General features: G+C 45.4%; 1 protein-coding gene and 1 long non-coding RNA gene across 2 annotated transcripts in view; one reads left to right on the forward strand and one right to left on the reverse strand.

Annotated features, from left to right (window-relative positions):
• Nucleotides 1-13,624, forward strand: part of LOC103240928 (T-complex protein 10A homolog 2-like) — a 26,839-nt gene extending 13,215 nt beyond the window's left edge. The window contains exons 7-8 of the mRNA XM_073022278.1: nt 12,229-12,346; nt 13,363-13,624. Of these exons, the coding sequence (XP_072878379.1) occupies nt 12,229-12,346; nt 13,363-13,624 (380 nt within the window). The remainder of the gene's footprint in view (nt 1-12,228; nt 12,347-13,362) is intronic.
• LOC103240932 (uncharacterized) lies at nt 10,123-20,925 on the reverse strand. Its single transcript, XR_005241223.2, has 2 exons — nt 20,151-20,925; nt 10,123-17,070 (listed from the first exon to the last, which is right to left on the reverse strand). It is a non-coding gene; the product is annotated as an uncharacterized lncRNA (long non-coding RNA).
• Between the last annotated feature and the right edge of the window lie 571 nt (nt 20,926-21,496).

Here is a 21,496-nt window from a genome sequence, read left to right on the forward strand (position 1 = left end):
TTTTACTCCCTTTGTATTTTCTCAGATGAATTGACGCCTATATTTCTGAGCTATGGTTAAGAGTGACAGTGCGATATAAATAACGAAAACACATTTTGCCATTTGGAGTTTTCACACGCACTTAGCTTAACTCCCCAGATCTTGAGACTATTTCTCTCATATATTTTCTTTTGCTAATTTTCACATGAGTAATATTTTCAATGTGAAGACAAAGATATTCTTTCTACATTCCTTGTCCAGCATTATGCATATGAGGTTATATAATATTTGCTGATAGTTAATGAGAATCAATACATCTTTGGAATGGGCCGTAGGAGCGTATAGATCAGAAGAATGGGATGAAAAGGAAAGAAAAAGGTGCCAAGAGTAATTTTTACATAGTAATTACCACAATTCCTATGGCCCAGGATTCTAAACTCACCAAGTCACCAGCCATGGATGATCTAGACTGATGGCCACTGTGTGACACGAGCTCATGAAAGATGGATGTTTGTGGGACAGATCGTAGCACTTATTCATTACTGATAACCACACTCATGGATGGGAATTTGGACCTGATCTAGTCCGTTAGTACAATCTGGGGGGAAATATCACAGTTGATGTCTAGAATACCATGTAGGCGATAATCATATAACAATTCTGAATAGAAGAAAAATAATGAAACCACAATAATCAGACTTCACATCATTTTTCATCTTGGAGTTTTTGTGTTTCCATAAAGGTAGGATGGGCACCGAGTGAAGGTTGTGCCATCACCACCTTCCCTGACACCAGCCAGAAGGAGCCAAGCGCAGATAAGAAGACGACCGTCATCCGGTTTTCTAACGGCGACATGAAGAAGATCAAACCCAATCAGAGAGTGGTGTGTACAATGGGTCTTGTTTTTTAAAGATCTGTCTTTTTTTTTTTAGAAATCAAAACTAACTCAGTTACTAGGAATGACTCTGCACATCCATACCCCATCTCCTCTGTGTGTTCAGGATGGGGTGGGGGAGAATGGGCAGAGCACAGGCTGTGGAGTTGGGCAAGGCTGTCTAGGAACCAAGCTGTTTTCTGCTTCCTCGGTGCGCTCAGGCAAGTGAGACCCTGTCACCAAGACCCTCGGATCTGCATGGTGACACAAGAGTGCACCAGCACCCCTCCTGGCTCTGAGTTCAGTCATTGTTTTCAGCTTTTCTAAACCTCTGCAAAATGTGGTTGATAATTACAACCTAACTCAACAGACGGTTATGAAAGTTAAGTAACAGTCCATTAAATAATGTCTCTTCTGCAGAACTCTCCAGAAACACAATGGTAAACACTTAGTAAATGTGCATTGATTGTAGAACTAGCATTAGTATTGCAACAAAGTTAGGCAGAGTCAGGAGCTAATCCCTGGTACAAGCTGGAGGTGAGATCCAGGGAGATGGTTTTTACAGCCGGGAGGAGGCACTGTGCCCGGCAGCCACCTCACAGGTGGAGCAGAAAGCACGGGCTTGGGGTTCACAGGCTTGGCTGACTCGCAGCTCTGCCAGACCAGCTGTGCCAACGCCAGCCAATTAATTGACCTTATCAGGTCTCAATTTCTGCACCAAAAAAAATCAGGACATATTCCCAGGTCTGGTTCTCAACTGGGGGCAATTATTCTCCCTGCCTTGAGGGCATTTGCAATGTCTGGAGACATATTTGGTTGTCACAACTGGGGGTGGTGGGGGTGCTACTGGCATCTAGATAGTGGGGCCTGGGGATGTTGTTAAACATCCCAATGCCCAGGACAGCCCCCCACAACCCCACAGAGTTATCCTGCCCAAATTGTCAATAGTTCTGAGGCTGGGAAAGCCCCCTGTAGGTTATTATAAGGACCAAAGATATGCCATGCATGTATTGCTTGGCACACAGCAAGTACTCAGCAGTTGACCATGATGATCTTCACTGGTAAAAGCCCATGAGGTGTTTGTGGAAGAAAAGCCGCAGATGACAGTAGCTGGGGCCCACTTGATGCTGAGGAGCTGTGAAGACACTGTGACCCCCTGGTTCCCACTACATGTCTCTGTGTGTCCAGGGGTCACAGACAGAAAACACAGATGCTGAGGAATCTGGAGGGTTTCCAGGCAAGGTCTCCAGGGTGGCAACACTTTTGTCCAGATAATCCAGGGTATAACTTGATTCTCACTGAAGAAAACCTGGGTAATTTACAAAACAGATTGTAAATAAGGTGAGATAAGGGAGGTTAGGGCAGGGCTTGTAGTGCATTGTGAATAGTCCCTTAGTACCCACACATTACCAACTTGTATTCTAAACATTTCCTTCTTTAGAATGATCAATTTCCCTGTTGTTAGCCAAGCTTTGGGTACAAATTTAGAGGCACAGGGTCCAGGAGTTCTGAGAGACTGCAGAGCGCATCTCTGTTTTTTGTGTTACTTGCTTTAATGAGAGGCGCCTACTTGTGGCTCTGTGATTTTATCCCAGCTGAGCCTCTTGACCCTTCCTGAGGGTAGATGTTAGAAGCCCTGAGTGTGGACACAGGCGTGGTGTGCCCATCACGTGCTATTCCACTGACCTGAACTAATTTGCATGCTCCCTTTTTTTCTCGCGGGGAAATGCAAACAAGGAGAACTTGGATGACCCCCTTTAGACGGTGGCCTGTGTTACGCCACAGCCCAGTGGAGGAATCTGTGATACTGATCTCATAGCCTGCCCCAGCCTTTCATTGTGAGGTCTGGGTTTCTGTCACTTTGGAAGAGGAAATAGCTGTTTCTTAGCCAGATGTGCAGGTGTAGAGAGGCAGAGTGTGACAATTTAAGAATTGATGAGGTGAGGATGAGTCAGCGGGAGAGAACAGGGCCTGGCACAGGCCTTGGAAGGACATCCTCCTGTTCTGACCTTTTGCGTGGTCAGAGGGAATGGCCACTGCAGGCCAGCGAGTGTGCACCTCCCCAGGTCACCTGAGGGCACCTCCATTCCCTTCAAACCTCTCTGGTCTCCAAAGGGAACCTCAACCCCAGCAAGGAGCCAGAGCTTGGACTTGATCATTATTGGAATGATGCAGAATTGAGCATTTGTGGCTTTCTTCTGACATTTGGACAAATTTTCCATGTGAGAAAAATGCCTTTAAAATAATGGCACAGAAATAGTCCCTTCGACTTCAGTGTTGTGGTTTTTCTAAATAAGTCACCTCTCCTATTCTCTCCTGCCTTCTCTCAGCCTTTCTTTGATGGGCAGCAATGCTCTTGCCATGATAGATGGCAGAGCTCAGTGACCCCCCAGGGTCCCAGAGCTCGGGAGAGAGTGGATGCCTGTCCGTGGTCCCACTGCAAAATGAACATGTACATCTCACTGATGTCTAGTTCTGGATCCTTAATTTTTTAATAATTCCCCCTTCCCTACTTATGGTCAAGGCTCCCTTGACCCAGATGACTGTCCTCTTCCAAAGCAGCTCTTCCCCTCTTCTTTTCCCCACTTTATTGGAAACCAGAGGGTGTCACAATGATGGGAAACTTCACAGTAATGTGACAATTCAAGAGGCATAACCGAGGGACAGTTGATGACTGGAGCATTTCTGCTGTTTGGAGCTGCTGGGAGACCCTTGGTCTGCGAGCTGTGAGGTTTGGGTCTTGGGGCTCCCCACTCATATTCACTATGCTGGACCTGGATCTCCTGCGGGCCCCCAAGGCTGCCAGGTCCAGCAAAGTCCAGCTCAGAGCCCACCAGGTGAAGGACTGGGAACTCCCCCTCGGTCCAGTCCTCTCTCCAACTAGCCTAGAGCCACAGTGTCTTGGCTTCTGGGCTTGGGTGACAAGCCGTCTCCCCAAGTCCCCTTGCCGTGGAGGGTGCTCATGGACAGGGTCAGCCCACTCCCACCTGCTGGGGTGGTGCTTTTACCCACCTGCAGGAATGACTTTACTAGATTAAATCCAGGTTCGAAATGATAACACAGACTGCCTCTCAACATAGGTGTTTCTGGTGCTTACAGATTTACTATCATGCAAATGCTCAGACGACGCGCACGACCTACCCCAATGGTTTGGAAGTTGTGCAGTTTCCTAACAAGCAGACAGGTGAGTGACATCACCAGGAATCCACGTGGGTAGGTGCCTTTGCCTGTGAGTGTGTAGAGGTGTGGAGACTTGCAGGTTAGCAGATACTTGAGCCCTGTAGGCAAGTTTCCCACAGCAGCAGCTGTCCAGATAATTTGGGGCTTACCCTGCTTCATGCATGTTTTCCTGGTTCTTATCCAAGAACTGTGAGCCTACGGCTTCTGTGCAGGTGTGTAAGTGCACCCAGGTCTGGACGCCTCTGTAAATGCCGTCAGACCTCAGTCGGGGGCTTGTGTTTCAGCTTTTCTGGGTGGGCCTGGCTACATGGCTCGAGCAACAACCGAGATAAATGGGTGTTACTTATTCGCACAGTGCAGCCAGTTTATTGTCCTAAAAGCCACCACGTTCTTTCCCGAAGTCTCGCCTGGACTCTAAAATGCCATCCTCTGGGTAACCCCTGGGTCTCTTGGGAACTGGGCTGCACAGCAGGAGGTAAGCAACCCAGGGAAGCTTTATCTGTATTTACAGCCACTCCCCATGCTCTGTTAGGCCTGAGCTCCACCTCCTTCAGATCAGTGGCAGCATTCCATCCTCTTAGGAACACGAACCCTACTGTGAACTGTGCACATGAGGGATCTAGGTTGCGTGCTCCTTGTGAGAATCTAATGCCTGATGATCCATCAGTGTCTCCCTTCACCCCCACATGAGACCCTCTAGTTGCAGGAAAAGCAGCTCAGGGCAGCCGGGCACAGCGGCTCACGCCTGTAATCCCAGCACTTTGGACGGCTGAGGCAGGCAGATCACAAGGTCAGGAGTTTGAGACCAGCCTGGCCAACATAGTGAAACTCCATCTCTTCTTAAAACAAAACAAAACAAAACAAAAATTAGCCGGGCATGGTAGCAGGCGCCTGTAATCTTAGCTATTCGGGAGGCTGAGGCAGGAGAATTGCCTGAATCTGGGAGGCAGAGGTTGCAGTGAGCTGAGATCATGCCTTTGCACTCCAGCCTGGGTTACAGTGCGAGACTTCGTCTAAAAAAAAAAAAATAAAGCTCAGGACTCCTACTTGTTCTACATTGTGGTGAGTTGTAGGATTATTTCATTATAATGTAATAATAATAGAAATAAAGTGCACAGTAAATTTAGTGCACTTGAATCATCCAACATTCGCACAAACCACACCCATGCCAGTCCATGGAAAAATTGTCTTCCATGAAACTGGTCCCTAGTGCCAAAAAGGTTGGGGACCACTGCATTAGATGAGAGAACTGTGTTAAAAATATCCCAGTTTGGGCCAGGCACGGTGGCTCACGCCTGTAATCCCAGTACTTTGGAGGGCCGAGGTGGGCGGATCACCTGATGTCAGGGGTTCGAGATCAGCCTGGCCAACATGGTGAAACCCCATCTCTACTAAAAATACAAAAATTAGCCGGATGCGGTGGCGCGCACCTGTCATCCCAGCTACTCAGGAGACTGAGGTTGGACAATCGCTTGAACACTGAAGGTGGAGGCTGCAGTGATCCCGTGTCGTGCCACTACACTTTGGCCTGGATGCAGAGTGAGACTCCATCTCAAAAAATAAAAATAAAAAATTCTAGTTTGGTGATGAACTTACTAATATTTATTTGTAATTTTTCTCTTTATTAGGAATTTGTTTCTTTTTAAAAATCCTTAACCAGTGACACATATTTTTAAACCTTTAATGCTTTCTGCTTTAAGTCTATTAAATCTAATAGGTACAGCAGCTTTCTTTCAGTTAGTTAACATATGCCTAGTATATCTATATCTATTCTTTCTTTTGCTACTTCTAAATCTTTACCTTTAAATATGATCTTATAAGAAACAGACATTTAGAGAAATATATAATCTGAAAATAACTTTCCTTTTAACCTGAGGTTTTATTGCATGAACTGAAAATGCATCAGTATCCTAACTGTCCTCTACAACCAAATCAAAAGTCTTAGTTCTAATTCTCCTCCCCAGTCTTTCATGCCATTGTGTTGGCTTCTGCCAGGATTTTTACTCTAAGTTGTTTTCACCTCCAGTATTAGTTATGATTATCACTGTGGTGTTTATGTGGCCAGTGTTTACTTTAAACTTTTTAAATGTATGCAGAATTTGGAGCTTTTCTTTCTTGTATCTTGGGCTTTTCTTCTCGGCACCATTTCCTTCTACTTGACGAGCATGAAGAGATGGGGGCAATCAACCCTATCAATTTTGGCTCATCTGAAAATGTCCTTTGTTTTGCCTTGTTCATGAATGGTCGTTCGTCCTGATGTACCTTCTGACTCCTCATCCCATAGCTATTCCATGGCCACCGTGCAGCAGGCATTGTTTTAGGGCTAGGGATTCAGCAGTGAGCAAATCTGTGAAAAGTTCTTATTTCATGACATTTTATTGGAGGGAAGCATAAAATAATCAGGTAAAAATAAAAATCAATATAAAATATCAGTCTGCATGAAAAGCTACCGAGAAAAACAAGAGGGTAGAAAGCGGAGAGGGAGTGTGCGGGGCTGCAGTCTTAGGGCCCATTGAGGAGGGCCTCACTGAGGGGTGACATTTCAGGGAGCCATGAGTGATATGAGAGAGGGAGCTGTGTGCGTGTCAGGAAGAACATTATAGAGTGAGAAAGAGCCGTGAAAAGTGTGGTGTGTCTGAGGAACAGCAAGGAGGCCGGTGTGGCAGGGGTAGAGGAGATGAGGTCAAAGTGCCAGGACCAGGCTGTGTAGACCATTGTGGAGAAGCCGTTGGAGAATCTTGAGCAAGGGAATGACAGTGATTTTTCTCAGCGTGTTGAGGACTTTATTCCAGGCCCACACGGTGTCTGCTGGAGGATCTGATGGTGGTCTAATTTCTTCCTTCGACTGTGATTTTTTCCCTTGCTGCATTTAAGAACTGTTCTGTCTCCAGCTACATTATGATCTCTCTAGTTATGGATTTAATTTTGTTTATTGTATTGGGGATTTGTTGTGCTTTTTTTTTTTTTTTTTTGAGACGCAGTCTCTCTCTGTCACCCAGGCTGGAGTGTAGCGGCGTGATCTCAGCTCACTGCAATTTCTGCCTCCCCAGTTCAAGTGATTCTTCTGCCTCAGCCTCCCAAGTAGCTGTTAGACGACAGGTGCATGCCACCATGCCTGACTAAATTTTTGTATTTTTAGTAGAAACGGAGTTTCACCATGTTAGCCAGGATGGTCTCGATCTCCTGATCTCGTGATCTTCCCGTCTCAGCCTCCCAAAGTGCTGGGATTACAGGTGTGAGCCACCGCAGCCAGTCTGTTGTGCATCTTAATCACTGTGTCTTTCATAAGCTAGGGTTGCCAGATTTAGCAAATAAAACTGCAGGATGCCCAAATGAATTTGAATTTCAGGTAAACAATAAATGATTTTGTTTTTATTATGAGTAGGTTTCATTGAGTATGTGGGACATATTTACACCAAAAAGTCATTTGTAGTTTATGTGAAAATTCAGATTTAACTGGGTGTCCTATATTTTATCTGGGAACACTATCAAGTTCAGGGAAATTCACAGCTATTATCTTTATCAATCTTACCTTTCCTCCACCTCCAATTATAGCTGCATGACACCACCTCATTCTAGCCTCTTTCTGTCTTCACATATTTTCTTGTTATCATCTGGGTAAATTATTTATCTATTTCCTAAGTTTTCTCTTCAGCTGAATATTATGTGCTATTTAATACAACATTTTAGCTTCAATTTTGAAGACTATATTCATTTCATTTGTTCTTTTTCAAATCCACCTAGAATTTTTTCTCTTTTTCATTTTCAATTTCCTACTTTAATTTTTAAAATATTCTACAAACATTTGCCTTGTCATCTGTTTCTGGTAGCAGGATGCTTGCTGTCTCGGAGCTCCGCGTGGCGCATGCTGCTGCTGGCTTATCTCTGCTAGTACTTCCTCATGGTGTTTCATTCCCTCACCTATTTTATATTTGTGCTGGTGGCTTGTGTTGGTGGCAATCGTATGAAGCCTAGTCTGGGAGATACTATCCAGAAAGCTTTGTGTTTGTTTCTGCCAGATGTTCCAGGGCACGACCAGCCTGGGATCACTTCACATTAGCTTCTGAGTTTAAGGAGTCCCAGGTACAGGCAGCAGAATTGCAATTGCTAATGGTAAATGAGGGTCACCCGGTAGTGACACATTCTTTGGAAATAGCTCAGAGATAGACAGCCACACTCCTTGGTGCTCTCCATCTGCCAGCAGGGAGATATTTTCTAGTTCCCTCTTTCCTTGGGGCTCTAACCTTCAGAAAGTGTCCTCTTTAAGCATGGACGCAGTTCCAATTCCCAGACAAAGCCCTTCATCCTATCCCAGCAGAGCGACTAAGGGCCAAACCTCCTGGAGACTGCAGAGGACACCAGGGCAGTCGCAGGTCAGGTTCGGGTCTGTGTTCCAGCACCCTCTGGGATTTGTGGCTCCTTCCGTGAATTTGCATGTTCATTTCCCAGGGTTTTTGTGATTTACTTGAGCATTCCTCGGTATTTGTAGTGGATGCGTGGGTGGGATGTCTGAACTGCCCATTGTCATGGCAGAATCAAGGCCTCTGTGGGGCATCTGCTCCTCCGTGACACAACGGACCTCCAGATGGGTCCTTGAAGCTGCTGAGACTCAGGCTGTCCTACGAGTTCCTGGCTCCCAACCCTTTTTCTTTCTGTCCTAATATTTCAGCCAGCGCAACTGTGTGTCTTGTTAGAATGTTCACCTTCACAAGCTGTCATTTAGGCTCTCACTGGGCATGTAGCAGCAAATTGGGCACTAGAGCAATTGTTCTCTTGAGTGACCTCCAGCAAACATTTGACAAAAGAAAAATTACACTTGCTAGTTTGTGAAGGTCATGCTGAGTGATTAATATTAACGCCAGTCTTTTGAAAAAGAAAAGTATTTACAGGTATTTTATTTTTGTTTAAAAGGCCTAAAACTTTGACTCTCAGCTGGTCCATGTAGAAGGTCTCAGTTCATTTTCCAGCAGGAATTCTAAGTTCTGTTACTATTCTTGGATATATTTATCATACATTCAACAGTTATGCCTATGGCTGACATTTCAAGAACAGAGTGAAGCAGAAGTGCCATTGTTTCCACTCCTTCCATTTTATAGGTGCAATTGTGCGTGACGTGCATGGTTCTTATACATTCATACAAATCAGCCAAGAATCGTGCATTGATATGTACCAGGCAGTGAGTGAATTCATTTGCTGTCAGCTGTTGACCCAAAGAAGAGCCCCCAGTTTCTCCAGGGTGTTCCATTAATACACAACAGGAAAACAATCTTTTACAATTTTGTGCTAAAAATCATTTTAAGGGGTAGAATATTTCATCAGTTGTCAGGTTCTTCACTGTATTTATTTTTCTTAAATATATTTTGTGGGCTGGGCATGGTGCTCACACTAGTTATCCTGGTGCTTTGGGAGGCCAATGTGGGAGGGTCTCTTGAGGCCAGGAGTTAGAGACCACCTGGGAAACATAACAAGACCCTGGTCCTACAAAAAAATAAAAAATTAGCTGGGCATCGTGGCATGCTCCTGTAGTCCCAGCTACTCGGGAGGCTGAGGCAGGAGGATCACTTGAGCTCTGGGTCTGAGGCTGCAGTGAGCCATGATCACACCACTGCACGCCAGGCTAAGTGACAGAGTGAAGCCTTGACTCTAAATACACACACGCAGAGAGAGACAGACACACACACGTCTGTGTGTGTGTGTGTGTGCTGCCCCTTATCTGTCAGAAACTGCTAACAGTTGACAATACAAATAAAAAAGAAGCAAATGGATAGTAAAAGAACAAACGGAGGCCATGTGTGGTGGCTCACGTTTGTAACCCGAGAACTTTGGGAGGCAGAGGCAGGCAAATAACTTGAGGTCAGGAGTTCCAGACCAGCCTTGCCCACATGGTGAAACCCTGTCTCTACTACAAATACAAAAATTAGCCGGGTGTGGTGGCACATGCCTGTAACCCAAGCTACTCGGGAGGCTGAGGCAGGAGAATTGCTTGAACCTCAGAGGTGGAGGCTGCAGTGAGCTGAGATCACACCACTGCACTAAAGCCTGGGCGACAGCGGGAGACTCCATCTCAATGAAAAACAGAACAAATGGAAACTCATCAATTAAGTTTAATTTGGCAGCTTTTCTTTTTTCACAAACACATCAAGCAGCTGTGCATGTACCCCACACACAGGCACTGTAATCACGTTCCTGTTCCTATAATGAAACAGGCACAGTGCAGCAGTATTTCAGCAGGCTCCACAGCGAGTTCCTCTGTGTCAAGGGTTCTGTCTTCAGTGCAAGGTGAAAATCACTGTTAATCATCCCTGGAGGATACCGTAGAGGGTGAATTATGGCTCTTTTTTTTTTTTTTTTTTTTTTTGAGATGGAGTCTGGCTCTGTCGCCCAGGCTGGAGTGCAGTGGCCGGATCTCAGCTCACTGCAAGCTCCGCCTCCTGGGCTTAGGCCATTCTCCTGCCTCAGCCTCTGGAGTAGCTGGGACTACAGGCGCCCGCCACCTCGCCTGGCTAGTTTTTTGTATTTTTTTTAGTAGAGACGGGGGTTTCAACGTGTTAGCCAGGATGGTCTCGATCTCCTGACCTCGTGATCCACCCATCTCGGCCTCCCAAAGTGCTGGGATTACAGGCTTGAGCCACCGCGCCCAGCCGAATTATGGCTCTTTCATACAATTTATTATCCAGCTGAAAACTGCAAATCAGTATGAAAATGTGAAGTTGAATGTTTACCATAGTGAGTCAAAAGCATTCAGAAGCAGAGGGCACTGACTGTGGGGTTAATAATGGATCTTTGACCTCAAACACAGACACAGGGACTCAGGGAGTAAGACAGCATATGGGAGGGAAAAGAAAATTTCAGCCAGAGATCACTTAGCAAAGTTGGGAGAATCTAAATTTTGTGTTGTTTTAATGAGACTGAAATCATTCTGCCTAGAGCAAGATGTTCAAGTGTAAATAAAAAATGACAGAGCAGGTACAAAACATGTTGCATGTTGAATATCGGTTCTTTATGGAGTGTGCCTTACACTGTTCAGGCTGCCATAGCAAAATGCCACAGACTGGCTGGCTTGCCAACAACGGTGTTGGGGGCTGGAAGTCCATAATGAAGGTGCTGGCAGCTGCACTGTCTGGTGAGGGCTGCTGCCTGGTTCACAGGTGGCATCTTCTCATTGCAGCACCACATGGTGGAAGGGGTGAGACAGCTCTCTGGGGTCCCTTTAGTAAAGGCGCTAATCCCATTCATAGGGCTCCACCCTCATGACCGCATCACTGCCTAAAGATCTCATCTCCCAACACCATTGCTTTGGGGATTAGGTTTCAACACAGGAATTTGGGGAGGGCACAGCATTCAGCCCATGGTAGAGCAGATCACCACCAAATATATTTAAGCAGCTAAGTGACACAAAGTGTCCTGGTTTACAAATACAAATCTACTGAATTTGCAAAGATAGGTGTGTATGTTGTTTACATCCTGGTTGAAACAGTGAAACACAGTAAATGCGCTCGCAGATGTTCACACAGTTTTTCTTCTTGAGTATTTTCATATAGTATTGAAGTCCTTAAACTGTTATTATAAGTAGGGTTGCCAGATTTAACAAATATATTGATTCAAGTCCCTCACTGAATTTGAAATATCAGATACAGAGCAAGTAATTTTTGATATAAAAGTATGTTCCATGCAATATTTGAAATATACTTATGTTAAAAAGTATTCATCATTTGGCCGGGTGTAGTGGCTCACGTCTGTAATCGCAGCACCCTGGGAGGCTGAGGCAGGCAGATCATCTGAGGTCAGGAGTTTGAGAGTATCTGGCCAACATGGCGAAACTCTGTCTCTCCTAAAAATACAAAAATTAGCCGGGCGTGGTGACGCATGCCTGTAATCCCAACTACTCGGGAGGCTGAGGCAGGAGAATCGCTTGAACTGGGGAGGTGGAGGTTGCAGTGAGCCAAGATTGTGCCATTGCACTCCAGTCTGGGCAACAGAGTGAGACTCTGTCTCAAAAAAATAATAATAATAAAAATAAATTATTTATGATTCATCATTTATCTAAAATTCAATTATACCTGGCAACCCTAGTTATAAAGCCAGATGATTAGAAAATACTCTACAAATCTCATGAACATTTTATAGATTATTTGGATAGAACATGTTTCTAAACAGATTCAATGTAACATACACTTAAAAACTGCATTCTGCAGAAAAATTCTACCCTGATGGCTCCAAAGAAATTGTGTTTCCCGACGGGACAGTGAAACATCTCAAGGATGGACAGGAAGAGACCTTATTTCCTGATGGGACAATCGTAAGAGTGGAAAGGTCAGTAATGTCAGACAATGCGAACCCGAAATATCCCCAGTTTTTGTTTGTGTATTTAATAATTTCCTTATATTAATTTAGATTTTTAAAACATTTAAGTGTTTGTATAAAAAAATAGAAAATAATGTCATTGACTTCAGAAGTTTTGTTTTATGACCTTGATTTGAATCCCTTTATAGAGACTGTGGGTTTCAAATGGACTTTTACATATTTACTTTACCAACATTAGCTGTTGTTTGAATTATAACTGTAAAAATCACTTCAGTCTTCAGTGCTCACCTCAGACCAGTGGTCTAGAAGCCCGAGTCTATTGCAGAACATGTGCAAGCAAATGTTTAAGGCACACCAAGGAAGAGCTCATCAGAGCTGCTATTTCAACGCTAGTTTGTGCAGAAAGTAAAGATCCACCCAGTTGCCCAAGGGAGAGTGTGGGATGTTGTTTTAGACCTTTCCTTTCTTTCCTGATATCCAAGTGACCACCAAGTGAGCGCTGTGGGCTGTGTCTCCTCGCTGCCCCGCCTCCGCCCTTTCTCTGAGTTCTGTGGTCTCCTGCTCTCACCATTTCTCTCCTGGGCAATTACAATAGACTCCCCCAGCTTCCTCACAGCAGTCAGAATCTTCCCTGTCACCTCCCGGACCACTTTTCTGAAATGATTCTATGTGTGTCCCTGTCACTCCCTGTGTTAACCCTACCATCCCTCTCACCATCAGAGCCAGCTGTCAGCACAGGCTTCAGCCTGCAGGTGAGCAGACGCGGCTAACCTCCCGCCCTGCCTCCTGGTCCTCCACACTTGCCCTCTCTCACCCACACCAAGTTTCTCCTGATGCCCTGAGCCCACAGTGCACCTTTCCTGCCCCTGCCCGTGGCCTTCTGCACCCTCATCTAATGAGCTTTGGAAGGAGGGCTCCAGACCCAGGTGGGGACATTATTCTGTGCTCCCCCACTCCCCACTGGCCTCCACACTAGCAGCATTGGCCCTGGTGCACACTGCCCTTCCACGTGTTTCTCTTCTCAGGAATGGCGACAAAACCATTGTGCTCAGCAACGGGCAGAAAGAAATCCACACGGCCCAGTTCAAGAGAAGGGAGTACCCAGATGGCACCGTCAAGACTGTGTATTGCAGCGGCTGTCAGGAAACCAAGTATGCCTCCGGGAGGGTTAAGATCAAAGATGAAGCTGGAAACATCATCCTGGATGAGAAACAGATGAGCCCTCAACACGCAACATCACATGGGAAACGCCAATTGCAGTTTTTTGCTAAAACAGACAAAAACTAATAATATATTAGCTGCCCCAAATGATCTTGGAGAACCACTAAACCTTTAGGACTACCCAAGTTATCTAGAAATTGCAAAGGAAAGGACATTCTCTTCTCTATTTAGGAAACATGGTTAGAGCAGCACCCATCAGATAACAGGAGGCTCACAAAAGAAAGATTTCCAGTGCCCCCAGCAACACTGTACCCTCTTTGATCATCACAGGGGCCATTTCTGCCTTATGATGGACCCAGGAGGTCTCTGCAGAGCAAGTGCCCTTGGACCAGCTGATTCACAAAGTGCTGAGCCCCTCTCCCCTTTATGGCCCACCCCAGGCACGGCTCATATCTCCAGCATTACAGAAGCTCAGCCTGGACAGTTCACCTCTGCTCACCGACACCCCTGTCCTCACTGGGACAAGAGGGAGACAATTCTAGTCACTACAAGGATACTCAAGTGGCATCCAAGTCAGGTCAGGGCTCCAATAGTGCAGTTATCATGGCCTGTCGCGGCCTGGGGAGCATGTTGCCTCCTGAAACTTGAGATTTTTAAAATCCCGATATAAAAATGATAACCAGTTACTTACTTCTTTTGTTGTTTTGCAAGCCACCTAGAAATACAAAAGCAGACTGGCATTCATCTAATTTTTATACTGAAATGTGGATGCCCCAAACATGATTTTGGAAAGAGATAAATTCTTGAAAATCTTATCAGAAGATGCATAGTTATTTAATTTTTTCAAGTATGTACTCATGTTTTTATGAACTACAATACCATATTTTAGTGCCAGGGATTATTTTAACCTTAATACTGTGCACGCATCATCGTGGTCCTCAATATTTGGTAATGCTACTTAAAGTAACTCAAGAACCATGTGCTATCTGGCTTTGAAGGAAAAAAAGGAAGTCTACTAAGATTGCAGTGGATGGAGGCCTTTTGTTTTCAGATGAATGCTACAGCAATGTGAGGCCGTTTGTCAGGCATAACCGGCAAAACAAATCCATTCTTAAAAAGCTATTTTGGGTTTGGCTGAAAGAATGGACTTGCCTGTTGCTTTGATTGTTTTAAATCAGCTTATACTAAAAATTGTCACTGAAGCAAACAAAATGATACACGGCTGTACTGAAAAAATGCACTTCTCCTTATCTGTGGGAGATCGGGGAAGAAACAAACACGCAATTTTATCAGGAAGCCATGCGCAGGCATCAGATCACCTGCCTGACTGGAAGTTTTCATTAAATATCATCTGCAGTACACTCTCCAATAGTGACGGGTCCAAAATCTGTCATCCAAATAAGATTAATTCAGTGTGCACATGAAATTAATACATTCCATGTGCGGGAAGCCCTTCATGGAATATACATTCTGCAATATTGGAAATCAGTACAAGCTTATTAAAACAACATTTCATACTGATTTGCAAAAAGTCAGAATTTACTTTTAGTTCTTAACAATCTCCCGAAGGCTTCTTATTAGATGTACAATCCGATTATATTTATTACATTAATTTTGAGGAGGGGGTCTCTATTAACCTATTTGCAGGCACATTTATGCACAAATTGTAAACAAGCACATTTACTTGTTCAAAAAGGTAGCATTAAGACCATCACAAAACAATGACAGAGTATAAAGGGCTGGGAGATGGGATGAGTCACACCTATCTGGGCCACTGTCTACTGCCACCTTGGAAAAAATCTTCAGCTGTCCCCCACTTCCTTTTCCCTAAGTGGGTAACATTTCATCCCCTGCACGGCTCAGGGATGTTGTGGGGATGGATGAGAAGGGAGCAGGACAGAGGCGTCCCGTCCATTCCACCCAGGTGCTGCTCCTGAAGGAAGTCTTGGATGGAGCCCTCCTCTCTCTGCACGTGGAGTCCTGCAGGGCTCCATGTTTTCCTAAGGAGCACAGGTCCTCTCAGAGCACAGGCCCCAAGTTTCATCGCCATCAGGTGCAGCCTCTCCCGCCTCTTCTCTCCTGCTCCCCACAGCCCACATCATGCAGAAGGCCCTCCCTTAGGTTAACCCGACTTCCTCCGACTCACCGTTCCTTCCGCAAACATTCCTTGGCTCACCCTCCCCCACCCCCAGGCTAAGGCCCCCAAGTGCTCACTGAACCCTGCACTCCTCATGTCCTCCTCACACTGTACCCCAATGACCTGCAGACCTGCCTGTCCCCACCTAGACAACACATTGAGGATGGAGCTCAGTCACCTTCACCTTCGCTCCCCAGCAGCTAGAGTGGAGAGTGGAGCCTCGGAGGCTCTGGAGTAAACGAAGAGGTGAGAATGTGGAGAGTGGCCTCGTGAACTCTGATTATTGGTGCTAAAGTGAAAGGGATTTCAACATAGAGGCTGACTCCCAAAACTGACGACTCTGTCTGATGCTCAGTTTATCAAATTCACCTTTGAAACTACCTTTTCTTGAGCACTTAAAGATTGATTCTAACTAAGTTTTCTTAATACTGCAATTATACGTTTAGAATGGTTGATATTTTTGAACAAATACTTTATACAAGAGACAGAACGAAACAATTCAGATTATCACCGACTTCTTACAGACCTCCAATTTGAACCTACTCTACAGTATTAACCATTTTCTCATTATTCTATATTTTTTACATTTTCCTACAATTATTACTATAATTACTATATTGTATTTTACTTGTTTCCCTGCTTTAAAAACAGAAATCCTGTGGTTCGTCTTGCTATGGGTGTGAGTGTGACAGCGGAAACTGTGTTACTCACTGGTTATTCCTCCTCCGGCATTTTAAACTCAAGGCACTGGACATCATACTCAACCTTTATGGTTAAACCTGACATGCTACATTAGCATTCTTGTGTTTCTAATGAACGCCGTTCACAGAAGTTTCAGTTTTTTGCAACCTGGCATCAGGCTACATCATGACTGTCATTGCCTTTGTGGGAGCTTTTTCCCATTAAAAAATTTAAACATGTAAGTTTTGTTACTGCATTTGTATGAAGGTGGATATATCAATCGTGTATATTAAAACATTTTCTTACACCTAAGAGTTCATTTGTTTCCTTCTGATTTTTAAGAGAAATTAAAACATTTTCATGGGCTCCTAAAAGTATCGTGGGCCCTCATGTGCCTGATGGAGATGCTGGCCCTGCCTGGCGTCCCGCCTTGTATATTTGACTCTCCCCTGCCTGGTGTTCCGTCACGAGTGGTCCTGCCGTTCTGAGAGGTCAGCAGAGCTGGGGTTGGTGTTGGAAACGCTGTCATTCTTCACCTTCCGAATGAGCAGTGGCTTCCCAGAGAAGACTCATCCTGGAAAGGCAGGGTGGGGCTGCCGGGCAGCTCTCTGGACTCACGCTCGGGGGTCCTCAGCCGTCTCTGCTGTCAGGTGGCACCAACAGGATCGACTGTTATTTTTTGCTCGTGGCTCAATGCTCACTTTTTCCTAGGCTACTTGGCTTTCTTGTGGCTTCTCAGGTTTCTTATCTGCAACTGCAGATAGACAAAGTTTATATCTATACTTTAGAAGCAGACAATGGAAGGAATAAAACCACATTCCTCATTTATTCAAGGCAATAAAATTAAATGTGTCATTATATTCTTTTGTATCACAACCATCTTTGTATAAAACTTCTTTCTTCTAATATCATTTTCAATTTGTAATCAACTTACTTCAATTAACCATATTTCATTATTTTTTATTATGAGTTGATTCTCAAATGACCACAACTTTCTGTCTTTGTATCACTTCCCCTGATATCTAGGGAAGTGTCCATGCTTGCTGGGAACACAGAGCACCCGGCAGGCTGCATTAGTTTCTGGGGCTGCTGCCTCACCTTACAGGCAGACCTTGGGGATACTGTGGATTTGGTTCCAGGCCACCACAATAAAGCTCATATTGCAACAGAACAAATCACACAAATATTTCGTTTTCCCAGTGCCTATAAAAGTTTGGTTTATGTTATACTGTAGTCTATTAAGATGCAATAGCATTATGTCTAAAACATGAACATATCTCAATTTTAAAATACTGTATTGTTTTTAAAAATGCTAATGATCATCTGAGCCCTCAGTGAGTTACAATTGTTTTGCTGGTGGAGGGCTTTGCCTGGATGTTGATGGCTGCTGACTGATCAGGGTGGAGGTTGCTGAAGGTTGGGGTGACTGTGGCAATATCTGAAATAAGATCACAATGAAGTTGACTGCATTGACTGAATCTTCCTCTCATGAAAGGTTTCTCTGTAGCATGTGATGCTGTTTGATAGCATTTTACCCACAGTATAACTTCTTTCAAAATTGGAGTCAATCCCCTCAAACCCTACCCACTGCCTCATCAACTAAGTGTATATATTCTAAATCCTTTGTTGTCCTATCAATAATGTTCACAGCATCTTCATCAGGAGTCAATTCTGTCTCAAGAAACCACTTTCTTTGCTCAGCCATAAGAAGCCACTCCTAATCTGTTCAAATTTTATCCTGAGATTGCAGCAATTCAGCCACATTTTTAGGCCCCACTTCTAATTCTAGTCCTCTTGTTATTCCCACCTCATCTGCAGTTACTTCCTGCACTGAAGGCTTGACTCCCTCAAAATCATCCATGAGGAATGAAATCAACTTCTTCTAAACTCCTGTTAATGTTGATATTGTTTCTCCTCCCATGAATCATTAATGTTTTTAATGGCATCTAGAATGGTAAATCCTTTCTAGATGGTTTATAATTAACTTTGCCCAGATCCATCAGAGGAATCACTATCTATGGCAGTTATAGCTTTACGAGATGTATTTCTTAAGTAACAAGACTTGAAAGTTGAAATTTCTCCTTGATCCATGGGCTGCAGAATGGATGTGGTGTTAGCAGGCATGAAAGCAACATTACTCTCCTTGCACATCTCCATCAGAGCCCTTGGGTGCATTGCCAATGAACAGTAATATTTTGAAAATAGTCTTTTTTTCTGAACAGTAGGTCTCGGTAATGGGCTCAAAATATTCAGTAAACCACTCTGTAAACAGATGTGCTGCCATCCTGGCTTTTTTATTCTACTTATACAGCAAAGACAGAGTAGATTTAGCATAATTCTTTTTTTTTTTTTTTTTTTTGAGACAGAGTTCCACTCTTGTTGCCCAGGATGGAGTGCAATGGCATGATCTTGTCTCATCGCAACCTCCACCTCCTGGGTTCAAGTGACTCTCCTGCCTCAGCCTCCCAAGTAGCTGAGATTACAGGCACCCACTACCATGCCTGGCTAATTTTTTGTATTTTTTCTTTAGTAGAGACAGGGTTTCTCCATATTGGTCAGACTGGTGTCAAACTCCTGACTTCTAGAGATCTACCCACCTCGGCCTCCCAATTAAGCATAATTCTTAAGGGCCCTAGGATTTTTGGAATGGTAAGTGAGATTGGCTGCAATTTTAAGTCACCAGATGCATTAGCTATTAACAAGGGACATCCTGTCCTTTGAAGTTTTGAAGACAGGCATTGACTTCTCCTCTCTAGCTATGAAAGTCCTAGATGGCATCGTCTTCCAACAAAAGGCTGTTTCATCTACACTGACGATCTGTGGTTTGGTGTAGCCACCTCCATCACTTACCTTAGCTAGGTCTCTGGATAACTTGCTGCAGCTTCCCCATCAGCACTTGTTACTTCATCTTGCACTTTTAAGTTATGGACATGTTTATTTCCTTAAAACTCATGAACCAACCTCTGCCACTTTCAAACTTTTCTCCCATAGCTTTCTCACTCCTCTCAGCCTTTTTTGAATCAGCAATAAAGCTGTTTCACTTTCTTGTCATTCGTGTGTTCACTAAAGCAGCACTTTTAATTTCCTTTAAGAGGTTTTTCTTTGCATTCACAACTGGGCTAACTCCTGGGTGCAAAAGGCCTTGCTTTCAGCCTATCTCAACTTTGAACAGGCCTTCCGCACTAAGCTTAATCATCTCTAGCTTTCGACTTAAAATGAGGGATGTGTGTCTCTTCCTTTTACTTGAACACTTAGAGGCTGTTGTAGGTTATTAATGGTGTAATTCCACAATTGTGTCTCAGGGAATAGGGAGGCCTGAGGGGAGGGAGAGAGATGGGGGCAGCTGGTCAGTGGAGCACGTGGAACACAGGTGACATTTATTATGTTTTCCGTCTTACCTGGGTGTGGTTGTTGGTTACAAAACAATTACAAAGTAAAATCGAAGATCACTAGGTGCAGATCACCATGACAGACATAATTATAATGAAAAAATTCGAACTATTACAAGAATTACCAAAATGTGACTAGAGATATGAAGTGAGCACAAGCTGTTTGAAAATGGGACCCATTGATGTGCCCCAATGGAGCTCCCACAAACTTTCAATTTGTAAAAACAAGTGCAGTATCTGCGAGGCACAATAGAGCAAGGCGCAATAAAACGAGGTCGGCCTGCGCGTGCAAAGCCCTCACAGAGCGCTGTAAACACAATGTAGGAACATCATGGAAAAGCCCGTTCTGAGCACGGGGCTACAGGGGGCGCTGTTGGGTAAACAGGTCATTTGGCGGCACAAAGCCGCTCACAGCGCATCTCTGAGGTAACGCGGTCAGATTTACCTTTTCAGCATGTGCCGTGCCACAAACTGGGTCACTGAAAACCGCGGAAGTTCATTCTTCGCCCCGGACCAGGTGGGCTGCGCCCTCAGGGATCTGAGCGGTCCCCGTGAGGCCCCTTCGCTGCCCGCACAATTCAGCTGTGGCGACCCCAGCGCAGCGGTGCCGGGACCTGGTGTGCAGAGGAATCGTGGTGAGAAATGTGCACACGTCGTCCAGACAGACGGCCCCGTGAGTCTCCCGACAGAAAAGAGGACGGCGAGGCGGAGTCCTGAAGGCGAGGCTTGCAGAGGCGGGAGAACCAGGCAGAAGGCCGCGGGCCTGCCGGGCTCCCGACGGCGACGAGGGCGGCGCCCCCCACACGCCTGCGCTCCGGGAAGGCGGAGTCTGTCAGCGCCGCCTGCGGGGTGTGGGAGCTGCGCGCTCCCTCCCTGTGGGGCGGAGCTGGCTGGAGCCACCGCCTGAAGAAACCGGGCTGTGTCCTCCGCTCCGCTCCGGGGAGGGGAACGTGGCCAGTGGATGCCGAGTTCCTTCTGTTGCCTTCCGCAGCCCACGGCGAAGTCACTCTGAAGAGCATCTCGCAGGCCTGTCCTTCTGCTTCTCGTCGCCTTCTAGGCGGCTCTGACCCTGACACCCCTTTCCTCCTCTTGTCTCCTCGAATCCTACAGTAAGGGAAATGGGGGTCCTGTTTTGAAACAAAATGAGAAAGAACCGTAACCTTCAACTTCAAAACACTTCCAGTCTCCTGAAGATTTTTCACATTCAGAGATCACCCATTTCCCAGGGTCCTTGAAATATTTCCTGGAGCCGCGCCTCTCCCAGTGCTCTGGCTGGAGACAGCAGCGGGGCTGTCTTCCTCTGCGTCCTCGTGAACACCCAGTTTGGGGTGGAAGAGTCAAAAAGAAAACCCAGGAACGCCCCATCCTGTCGTTCTCAGGGTCCCCCAGATCCCCGGGGCTTCCTCTCTCCGCCCCTGGTCTTCCTGCGTTTGTTTGACGGGCCCTGCCCGAGGTTTCCGGTTGCACCTGCGGGAAGGAGGAAAACGCAGGCCTGTTCCATCTTCCTAGGAGGGGAAATCTGAGGCTTTTTGAATGACCAGCGTGTATCGCCCTAATTCTCCTTCACTTTCAGCAGTTTTGTCTGCCCCGCCTCAGGAAGACCGTCTGTGTTCTTTCCTCCATAGCCTGGGCACCGAAGGCACATGCCTTGCCTATAAATTTCCTGTCTCGTCCCAGACTCTACGTGAGCTCGTTATTACTTCAGTTTAATCTGCGCACGTTTCACCGCAAGAGAGACACTGCCCAGATGTGGCAGCTTTTCCTGACAGATGGCCCGAGGCTATTCTTGCC

This window comes from Chlorocebus sabaeus, chromosome 13 (genome assembly GCF_047675955.1).
Source record: "Chlorocebus sabaeus isolate Y175 chromosome 13, mChlSab1.0.hap1, whole genome shotgun sequence".
Lineage (NCBI taxonomy): Eukaryota > Metazoa > Chordata > Mammalia > Primates > Cercopithecidae > Chlorocebus > Chlorocebus sabaeus.